Source organism: Peromyscus maniculatus, chromosome 3, assembly GCF_049852395.1.
Source record: "Peromyscus maniculatus bairdii isolate BWxNUB_F1_BW_parent chromosome 3, HU_Pman_BW_mat_3.1, whole genome shotgun sequence".
Lineage (NCBI taxonomy): Eukaryota > Metazoa > Chordata > Mammalia > Rodentia > Cricetidae > Peromyscus > Peromyscus maniculatus.
Window position 1 is genome coordinate 60541614 of NC_134854.1, and position 11310 is coordinate 60552923.

The 11310-nt window shown below is 51.3% G+C and overlaps 1 protein-coding gene across 1 annotated transcript; it reads right to left on the reverse strand.

Annotated features, from left to right (window-relative positions):
• Window positions 1–655: 655 nt before the first annotated feature.
• On the reverse strand, window positions 656–6424 carry Cpa1 (carboxypeptidase A1). The gene is made up of 10 exons (XM_006979416.3): window positions 6360–6424; window positions 5863–5944; window positions 5193–5426; window positions 4868–4969; window positions 4247–4348; window positions 3969–4079; window positions 3474–3564; window positions 2807–3006; window positions 2239–2323; window positions 656–923 (listed from the first exon to the last, which is right to left on the reverse strand). The coding sequence occupies exons 1-10, from the start codon at window positions 6422–6424 to the stop codon at window positions 736–738; spliced, it is 1260 nt and encodes a 419-aa protein (XP_006979478.1). The 3' UTR covers window positions 656–735.
• Between the last annotated feature and the right edge of the window lie 4886 nt (window positions 6425–11310).

The following is an 11310-nucleotide window of genomic DNA, read 5'->3' on the forward strand; positions in this document are numbered from 1 at the left end:
TGGCCTGAGGGTCACCGTGCCAAGGAAGGTCAGCTTTTCAGAGAAGGGTAGGACAGGAAAATGGGAAAGTGGGGGACAGAAACAAGAGGCAGCAGAGGATTTGGCAAACAAAATGTAAGCTGTTTCCACCCTTCCTGGTAAAGTGTCCTCAATACACTACAGTTACTCAATGTCCCTGGCTGGACATTCAATCTTTATCTTCAGTAAATGATTTCATTTCACCTCAGTGTTTTCTTCCAATGTAATTCTGTAGTGGGAAGCCACGTTGTGCTTATAGTGATCTGTTGGATTCACCTGCAGCATCGCCTTTGGACGGCAGTGGCCACTAGGATTATTATATTCCATACTCCAGGTTACTGCTTTTAAAGATGAATGGATACCATCAGCTAGGCTGCTGTACATGCTGAATTCCTCTTCACCATGGGATGCCAGGCGTTTGGTTAGCAGCTGTGGCTGTTGCCTGCCACTAAGATATGAACAAACCACCCACTGCCTCTTGGATGCAACTTCATGGGACCCTGGAATGCAGGAGAATTTAGGGGTCATCTAGTTCATTCACCATACATTTCATTCATTCAGGAACTTAATCACTTCTGCCTCAGCTAAAAAAAAAGTGGGCACTCCATGTACATTCCACACACAACACCCCAAGGTTCTTTTTCTTGTACAATCAATTTTATTGAGTTGCCCAGATGGGGCTAGGGAGAAGGGAGGGGTAGGGGGTAAAGCGCTGCTTTAGTATGGGTGTTTGAAGGTGTGGTCCATGATGGTTAGAAGGGCCAGCCATGTCTCCTCAGCTGTGGGGATGATCTGGGAGGCAGGCAGCAAGAAGCCTCGGAGCCCAGTGTCCCGCAACTCAAAAGTGAAAGAATACTTGATGCCCTGGCTGTAGGTCCAGTCAACAGTGCTCCCACTGGCTTGATCTGGGGTAGGAACACAGATGAGTGTAAGGGTTGATCACTGCAAATATCGACATGGACTGAGCACCCAACGCCCAAGCCTTGTGTAGTGCCAAATAGAGTCTGTGTCTTCTGGAGGCTGCTGTTGACACACAGTGGGTTTCCAGGAAACCCCTGCTGGGTCTAAACCAGGAGACCACCAACTGCAAACGCCTGTCTGGAAATGGTCTCCACCCAACAGTCACCTCAACGACACCTCTAACTACGCCAGAGACCCACCCTTGGGTAACCAGGAGTCGATCTCCAAGGGCTCCTGGTCAAGGCAAAGCCTCTTGCCTGTCTTCCAGAGGGAAAATCTCAATGGCTTTGCAGCACACGCTGGCTGGCAAAGCTGCTTGTGCTGAACTGGGCAGTGGGGAAGGGGGGTGGGCTGCACAGTAGAATTTTACTTCGGGACACTAAATGCAGCAAACATCATCGGGCTCGGCTTAGGAACTGTTTCCAAAGAAAGCCTGGGCTCCCACCGCAGCCCACTACCCACCTAAAACCCAGGCCCACTGGACGGAGTGTGTGAAGTGGTGTGCCGCTCTCCCACCTTGGCACCTTGGCCTGCTTTTGCCTGCCAGGCAAATTTTTTGAGGCAAAATATTCCCCAAATACCCCACACCACATCACAGAGCACAGCCTTTACTCTAGAAAGCCTAGAGGCCTGTTACCTAGACAGATGGCCTCTCCTGGCTTCCCTTCATTTCCTTCAGCACTAGCCCAAATTCCTCTCTGTCTGCAAGCCTGCCCTTACCCTGGTATTCAGCCTCCACCCCAGTACTCCTGATGCCCCTGGCCTGCTCTGCTCTTCCCCTCCATCTCTCACCTAATCCACTGTGGTTTCTAAGCACACGGGCAGGCCTCCTGCCTGGATGGTGTTTGCTCCTTTTATTCACTCTCTGCTCCAAGCACACAAGTCGAGGCCTGGTGCGGCGCAGGTGCTCAGTAAACACGCGCCGACTGTATTCCGAGTGCATGTGGCAGTGACCCCCCAAGGACATCTCATGAGCCGTGTAAGGAAGGGGTGGAAAGGCGTTTCTTAAACAGAATTTTATGGTGACCTATAAATCCCATTAGAATTCCACCTCATCCGTGCAGGGATCCAGATGTAACCTCAAGATAAGAGCACAAATATGCTCAGAGGAGCCTACTGAACAGTGTCAGGAAAGACAGGGTTCATATCAGGAAAAGGCACTGTCCACCCTCTGAAGGGTTCAGCCAGCGACTCCCAGATCTGAGCACCTAAAGCAAGAAAAGCCAGCTAACGCCGGTTTCTGGGCCACCAGTAACTTACAGATTGTATCGATGATGCTGCCATACTTGTACTTGGTCCCATACAGAGATGTCAAGGCCGTCACAGCAGACTTAGCTAGCTGATCCTGGAGGAAAGATCCAGCAGAGCCACTGTCAGGGCCAGGGGAGCCCAAGTACTGTCAGGGTGGCCCAGGAGTAGGCACCAGCTAATCAGGCCCCTGGCGGAGGACATGGGGCCTGCCCTTCAGGTCAGCCCTACACTATCACAGCAGTATGATCCCTCCATCTCCACCAGATGGCTGGTCCACGTCTTCCCTCCAGTCACACCCCAGCTCCAGGTGGAGTTCACAGATTCAGGGTCTAGCCTCGCCTCTTGCTCTGTCCTGCGACAGAAGTGACTCGGCCACACTGTGCTACTGTTTCCCAGCAAACGAAGTAGGTCAACACCAATCATCCCGCCAGACGTCCCAAATCATCAGGAGACTGTGGGCACCGGGGACACTGGTAGGCTCTTAGCCCTTAATCAGCTCTGAGGGGTGAAACCCAGGTTCCTAAAAGTGGGGACACAGAAGGAGCCTGGACAAAGGGCAAGTGGGGTCATCACCCACCAGCTCTTCCTTGTCGGGGGCTGGTTCTGACGTGTAGCCGTAGGGGTAGAGAAGGAGCTGAGAGTAGCTGTGGATGGAGATGAAGGCCTTGATGTTTCCATGGCTTGTCACAAAGTCCACGATGGACTTGACCTCTACTTCAGAGTTGGCAAACTTGCCATGGTAAGTGTCTGAGCAGGGGTTGCTGCTAGCGCCGGCGACTGTGGGAAGGCAGAGGAGACAGCTAGGTCTTAGTCCAAGTGATGTGGCTTCCACAACTTCCACGGCTTCTAGTACACTTCATGGAGTCAGAACTGGGGTGCAGGGAGACCTCACCCCCTCCCCCAGCTTAAGGAACAGCCAGTCATCACATCACCTGGAGCCCTGCCTCCTTTTCTAGCCAGGTTTGGGTGGAGCAGAAACCAGTTTACACAGGGGCATGGCCAAGGAAGGCCAGAGTAAGTATTTAGACATCTCCAAGAGAAGCTCTCAGAACCAAATTCCACCTACAAGGAACTTTCTTCCTACAAACGAGGGCCCAAGTCCCTGAGTGCCACCTCCAACCCAGAAAACCCTCAGGCAGAGCCAAGAACCCACACTCTTCCTCACTGCTGGGTCCAGAAAGCGGCAGTGGAAAAGGAGGGCAAGAAGCCACGCTGTCCCATCCCTGCCCCAGAGGAAGTCTTACGGCCAAAGCCAGCGTCCCAGTTCCTGTTGGGGTCCGCCCCAACACAGAGCGAGCCCTGTGTGCGTGATCGAGTCTTGCGCCACATGCGATTCTGAGGAAGGAAAGAGGATGAGCCAGGGACCAGCACTGTCGGCTGTGACATTTGCCACAGGATAAGAGCTGCTATGGAAATGGGGATCCGGGCCGCAGCAAGGGTCTCAACCCAGGGCAATATTGGTGCCTCCAGGACATTTTACAGTGTCTGGAGGTGTTTTATGTTATGACTGACTGAGGAGTTGCTACTGGAACCTAATGGGTAGGCGAAGAGGCTATTCAGTACATGCACAGATAGTCCTCAACAACAAAGAATCATCAATCTAAGATGGCAATGGTGCCTAGGCTGAGAGACCCAATTCCATGAGGACAGGTCTGCGTGCCCCTTCCTCCACTGAGGGGGTCACTTGTGGGGCTCAAAGGTACATCCTGCTGCCCTAGGGAACAAGAGGTAGTCTGTACCGTTTTGTGCGTGTAGGCAAAACCATCAGGGTTGGTGACAATCTCCAGGAAGATGTCCATGTTGTCAAGAATGGCTGTGAAAGCCGCGTCTTGGCCGTAGTCTTCAGTGATCTGGTGGGTGAGGGAGAAGGTAGTGTGTTAACCAAACTGGCACAATGGACACATTCCCCGGCCTCCCTTTGTGGCCATTGCCTCTGGAAAGGGGAGGTCCAGCCTCCCGTGGCCTGTGCACACCAGTTCCCCAGCAAGCAAGAGCCCTCCTCATCCCCCAGCTTCACCTTTTTTGCGAACCAGACGCCGCTGGCCTGGGTGACCCATTCCCGGGAATGGATGCCAGTGTCAATCCAGATGGCTGGGCGGTTGGTCCCTCCAGTGCTGAACTGAAGAGGCAGGGAAATAGGTAAAGGGCAACTTTCCACCCGGGCCTCGGTTCATCCCCTCCACCTTGGCCAGAAGCCATCAGCTCTCTATATACCTAAAGTCGAGGGAGGCTGCTGTGGGGACTATACTTTGTGGGGTTATGGGGTCAGGGACCAGACAGGGACCCTACAGAGCTTGGATTCCTGACTTCCAGGTCCTGGCCTTATTCTGATGCTTGGATAGTGCACTGTGGGAAGCCAGCAGAAAAACATCTTATCTGGATGTCAGGACTCCACAATACTTCTCATAGTACAACTCTTGATTGGTAACACTTGGGTCATCTCAAACTTTGTATACATGCATATGGCCACCTACGCCAGTATGGAAGCTCAGACCTTCCCACATATCTGCACAGGGACTGTATAGAACAGTGCATTCCCTTATGCATCTATAAGATGTATAATCTACATCCTTACATGGAGGTCCACATGGGGGCTCATTTCTATGCATACCCTTGTCTACATGTGGGCCTCTGTTACCTTCAGTACATAAATGGGGCGACCTTCAAAAGTGTTGCCGATCTGGATCTTGCTTACAAGCTGTGGGTTCTCTGTCACCAGCAAGTCCATGAATTCATAGATCTGAGATCAGAGATCAGAAAGAAGAAAAGGAGAGAAGGAGAGACTGAATGAATTCTGGGAATCCAGACGCCTCCCTTAGCAGCCCTGTAGTGCTGGGCTGTCACAATTGACCACAGCGGCCACACAGAAACAGCATGGATTACCCACAGCCGGACCAGCCTTGCCAACCAGGAAGCAAAGTATGCTGCTCTGGACAGAATCTTCCAGGGCTGTCCTCACTCACCTCATCCAGGGTATGATAGGTGGCATAATTGAAGGTTTTGGTGGACAGGGCCCTGGCCTGGAAGGCAGACATCTGCTTCTGTTCCTCATCCAGCAGTGTCTGAATGTCTTCAATCATGATCTCATAGTTGATACCGTGAGATTCCAGGAAGACTTTGACAGACTGGATACTGGTGAAGGGCACTCGGACATCGATGGGGATTCCAGGCCGGACAGGATCTCGCCAGAAGTCCAACTAGGAAGAACAGGTGGCAGCACCATTAGAGGGGGCAGAAGCGCCAACCAGGGCAGAAAGGGGGAGAGCCAGAGAAGGGGCATTGGTACTAGAAGCCCATACAAGGCAGGAGGTGATGCAGGGGTGCTGGAGCAGGGAAAGAATGGAGGAAGCTTGGGAAATGGACAAAGTCCAGAGTGGTCAGGAAACGGCCAGAATGGAGAGGCTTTGAGGGGACGAGGCAGACAGAGGAAGTGGGGAAGGGGTCCTGGCATGCTATCAGATTCTCAAAGGCGCCAAGATCTGAATCTGGGGGGTCTAAAGTCATTTCTCAACAGCTCAGTCTCATGGCTGTTTGCGACGAGGCTGGGCCAGAGCCCAGGGACTGACCATGGGCAGCTGTGGGGACCTGAGGTGGTCCTGGGGTCCCCAGGGAGGCCTGCACTGAATCGCTAACCTGCAGATGCTCCAAATCCTCCAGCTCCTTCACTTTCTGCACCTGGGCTTCATCGGCTGCAGAGATTCGGAGAACCTGGTGCCTGGGCAGAGCAGGAAGGGCCCTGAGAACTGGAGACACCCCAACACTTCCCAGGCTGGGCCCGTAGAGGTGCAAGGGGGTCTGAGCAATGGGAGACCTGAACTTCCTCACATCTCTCTCGTGTTTGGAAGCTTCTAGACTTCCCCATCACAATTTAGACTAGTTTATCTCCAAGCCAACCAGACCTCCTCTTTCTCCTTCTAAAAATTCTTTCTCAGAGCTCAACTCTTTCAGGGCCCAGAAGAAGCTGGGCCCTTCCAAGCCCTGCCCTCCCAACCAGGCTGCTGTGCCAGGGTGGTGTCGGTTTGTCTTCTCTGGCTGTGTTTCCACCTGTCTGTCTATCCCTTCCCGACACCAACTAGAGGAGAGACCTTTCATCACCCTTTAGGACACCCCCCTCCTCTCCACACCCCTACCCCACAAAGTTCTCATTTCCAAAGACTGCCTCCAACAGCACACTCAAAATCAGCAGCTTCCACATGTTGGGAAGGTCGAGCTGAGGCCCAGGCTGAGGTCTGAGGCCTTTTAAACGCTGACAGGGGTCCCTGAGGACTGTTCCCCTCACATCTGGATCCAGTCCCACGGGGAGGGAGAGGTGAGAGTTCCAAACTGTGGCACCTTCTCGCTCTTCCTGATAAAGTGGTAGGGAACAAGGCAGGTGGAGAGATAAGCCAGGCTTCCACCCTTGACCATGACGGTCAGCTGGGCCTCGGGTCTCCCAGCTGGGATCACTCGTCCGGCTTCCCACAGCCCCAGGTACCTTGTTGTTGGTGCACTATGTCAGAAAGAAGAACAGACATATTTGTGCTTTTCCACAGTGTTAGGATTTATTGGGTAACAATAAATGCACAAGTTATATCAATTTCATTGGCTTCAATTCACCAACTATGGATTTCACTCAATATTCATGGCCATTGGCAAACACAGGTTCTTCCTGATGGCCAGTATTAACTCTGTGATCACACATTACATTCCACACAATACTAGAGCGATTCCCCCAAAGAGTTAAAGTAGTTTCTGGGTTCAGAGGGACCTTAGTAAAGGCAGGATCGGATGCAGGTGGTGAGATAAGATATTAATATAGCTAACCCTGTTACAGAGCTGTTCAGGCCCAGGGCTGCCAAATGCTAAGCTGGATCAAGGTCCTGAGCTGGCTCTAAGCTTTCTGAGTCCAGATGACGGAATGGAGGTTGACCATGTCAAGCAGGGAGATAATGCCGAACAGAAAATCCAGGAAGAGACTCAATAGTTTCTTTCCTGCCCATACCATAACACATGTACGTGAGGATCAGATAAGAGTCGTGAGTACCACTATCCCCCACCCAGTATTTGGTATCCCTCTTTATGTATGAGCCAGGTGAAGGGATTGTGTGGTTCATTGCTGTGTATGATAAGCTCACAGACCCGTTTTTGTTGGTTTGTTTGTTTGTTTTTGGTTTTGTTTCTGAAAGCTTTGAAATGCCCATGAAGCCAAATGTTCCCGATTTAACTTGGTAAGCTCCTAGGTGGTGATATTTTGTGTAAATAAGTTGTTTTTCAGCCTGTGTCTTGTGGCTTGGGATGGACAGGTAATGGTTGCTTATAGACAGGAACAAGATGCAGAACCATTCTGCCTCAGCACCTGCACTCACAACAGGGTGCATTGCTGGGTTGGGTGTGGTCGTATGTTTGTGCAGTCGAGGCCAGAGCATAAGCTCAGGTGTTGTTCATTGGGAGGCATCACTTTGTCTTTATTTTTAATCTATTTATAGTCTCATTCCTCACGCGGAAGTCGCAGCTCAGGTGGACCTAGTTCCAGGGAGTAACAACAAATTCCATTTTTCCCCATTCAAGCTTTAAGTTGCTTTCCCGCTACATGTAACAAACAAACAAATGAACAGAAAGAAAGATACTGCAAAGACATTCTCTAACTTCAGAAGAGAACAAAATGGGACGGGAGGGTGTGGAGGTAGATAACCGAGGTGATAACCAAGGTGACCTCTGTGGGCCCTCCAGCTGTCACAAGTGAAAATTCCACAACACCTGGATTTCTTTTTTACTTTAAAATCAAGCCATGGAAACATACCCAGGAAAGGCAAAGAGAGCTTTGTCAGGTCTGTGGGCAGTCGGAAGCCACTGAGGGTATCGGACTGGCAATGGGGTGGCCAGGGCAGTGTTGGTTAGAGGCGCCACATTTTGCTGAGGCTTTAGTGTGGCAAAGTCATCGGGCTTGAGCTTGTGTGGGAGTTTGGGGTAACAAGGTCCCATCCTCACCCTCCTTCAGTATTGCCTTATAACTGTTCCGGGAAGCCCGTCTGTTATTTTGAAGATGCCAAGTTATCACTGTTCAATGGCTAGAGGCACATGTTTCCAGAAGTGAGGGCAGGACGTAAGTCTGGAGTAAGGGCCCCCCGAAGAGAGACATTCCAATGTCAAGGATCCTTAGGGAGTGTCCCCTCAAAGCCCAGATTTTTGCCCGTGACAAAGAAATAGGCAGAGGCGCACTCCCATGAGAAGTTGGAGGGACAGAGTGCTTCTGCGGAGCCCAGGGGAGCATCAGGGACTCCTGTCCCCAGCAACAGAAGCTCCGAGAGCGCAGACTTAATGTGTTTCCTCATGAAGGACACAAGCGTCAACACCACATCCGCCTTTCCTGTTTTCTATAATGTGTTTCCCTTTTGTATCCCAAGTACAATTTTATGAACATTTCCCCTGTGGTCTTCCCTCTGCTCAGGAAGTTGAGGGAGGCGGGCTGGGGGCTCGGGAAAGGGATGAGAACCACAGAGCTTAGCTGTGCTTGGAAGAGCAGGAGGTCAACTGCAGACCAGGGCAAGAAGCTAGCAAGGCGCTGGCCCGACCCCAGGCTCCGGAGGCCATGTCATTATTTCTGGTGGCTGTGGCTAGTTCTGACTTTGGAAGGCTGAGGAGGTTGGAGTTCCCCACCTTAGCCTGTCTCTGATGATGGGCAGGCCCGGCCCAGTTCAGGCAGCTTATGGGGATGGGAGGCAAGGCACGAGGAGGTTGGCAGTGTGACACGGACCAGGGGCCCATGGAAAACAGGGCAGTTGGTGGCAGGGCTCACGGCTGTAGCCTAGGAAATGGATGCCACCTGGGAACATTTTACAGGCACCGTCTCAGCCCTGGGGCCACGCTGGGAGTGGAAGCGGCGTGGTGACAGATAAAGCCCTTCTGGGAAAATGGGGAGTGGGGCACCGAAGGACAAATTTGGACAGCTGTCTAGCTCTCTGGTTCTCAGGCTCCGAGTATTTGGGAGACTTTTTTGGACAGTGTTAACACATTCTGTGGCTCCGTGTGGTCTGGCCTGCCTGTGGCTGGCCTCTCTTCCTGTTCCGTAGCAGGCCCCCTGATTTTTCCTGATGGCCCCTCCAGACCAGCTTGGAAACTCTTTGAGGGCCAGTGTTCCTTGGGCTGCACCGTCTGATGGCTTCAGACGTCTTGCTTTTCTAAAGGAGTGTGTTAGATCTTTTTTTCTGTGGTCATTTTCTCTGTGTTCCCGTCTCTCGTTGGAATGGTCAGAGGGGAGAGGGGGAGGCTGGGAATGGAAACAGCACCTGGCAGCCCTCCTGAATAGGGGGCATTGGCCCTTCACCCTGGGCCTCCGCCTCTGGCTGGCCTCACACGAGCCGCTCACATTCCAAACTGGAGGGCTGGTTTGTTTTCTTAAGAAAGTAATAACTGTGCACATTCACTGTGGTTCTTATGGCTTTCCATATGTATAATCGCTCTTTCTCCTTCAGTTTTTTCAATTTTTTTATACTTTCAAATAAATGCTCATAAATTTTATGGGTGAAAAGGACGAAAAAACATACCTAAAAAGAACAGCTTGTTGGAAAAAGGAAGAAGCAGGGAGGGGAAGATGTAGAAAAATTAAGGTTCTGTTCAGCTTTACAAATTCAAGAAAATGGGAGGGATGTTTCAGGCTTACGAAAAAGAGAAATCTTAAAATCATTTTTCTGGCCCCAGAGCATCTGAGTCTTAAGCTCTTGGTCAATGCACTTAAAACCTGAGCTTACTGGGACCTGGTGGTGGTCCCTCAGGCCTAAAACCAGCCGAGACTACACGATCTCCTGGAGTTAGTGGTCTCTCGGCCACGAGGGTCTCGTGAGCCTTTTGCAAATCTCACAACGCGGAAGCCCCGGTCTCTGTAACTTCAGGATGAAGGGGGCTGGCTAGGACATCTGGGAACTTCTATGAGTTTTCAGTTAACGAGAACAAGAAACTGGTTCTGAGGCCCTTCCCACGCTCCCGTCCCCCATGGATGCTGTCACAGACTCCATTGGGTGTCTTTGCAATATCCGTTCTTCCTTCCTTCCTCCTTATCGGACTCTGCTTTTATTTGAAGCAGGGATGTGACCAGCTGCAGAGAGAGTTCCCAGCCTCCCTTGTAGCTTGGGTGGCGCCACATGGCACTGTTCCAAGCCATAAGATAGGAATGTAAACCCACAGACTCAGTAGCTCCCACTTTCACCCCCTGCTCTTCCTGCCTAGAATTCAGTTCCATGTGAGGGGTAATGGCACCATCTAGAAAACGGAGGTCAAAATTCAACCATTCTCCCCACAAAGCCACTGACAGTGGTCTCACAAGACGAAATGGAGCTGGAAGTTTCCAGTCACCTAATGTCAATCACTGTGGCCACCGTAAAGTCTGGAATGCAACGCATCACTCATGCGTTTGGGGGGACATTGGCACAAGCAGATGTCCAAATATAGTGCAGACTGTTACATATGCCACGTAATACTTGAGTGAACACCTGTGTTCCCGGTTCCTATGTGGACTAGCCCAGGTTTTTTTTTTTTTAACTTTTTTTTAAAGATTTATTTATTTATTTATTTTTTAGAAGAGGGCATCAGATCTCATTACAGATGGTTGTGAGCCACCATATGGATGCTGGGAATTGAACTCAGGACCTCCAAAAGAGCAGCTAGTGTTCTTAACCTCGGACCATCTCTCCAGCCCATAGCCCAGGTTTTTTATTGTCATTTTAGAATGTGCTTGTGGTGGCTGGAATGAGAAATGTCCTCAGTGGGCTCATTTATTTGAACATGTGGTCACCTCGTTGGTGGTGGTTTAGGAAGGCTGTAGGACCTTGGGGAGATCGAGGCTTGCTAGAGGACCCTCATCACTGGGGGTAGGCTCTAAGAAGCTCTCCCCACTTCCAGGTCTCTCTCTGCTTTGTGTTTCAGTTGAAGATATGATCACTTGGCCTCCTGCTCCAGCCCCCCACCCCCACCCCACCCCCACCCCCCCACCCCCCCACCCGCCCCCGCTGCCATGCCTCACCTCCATTCTAGACTCTCCCTCTGGAACCATGAGCTCAGAAAACTCTTCTGTAAGTTGCCTTTAGTTGTGACATTTTATCACAGCAA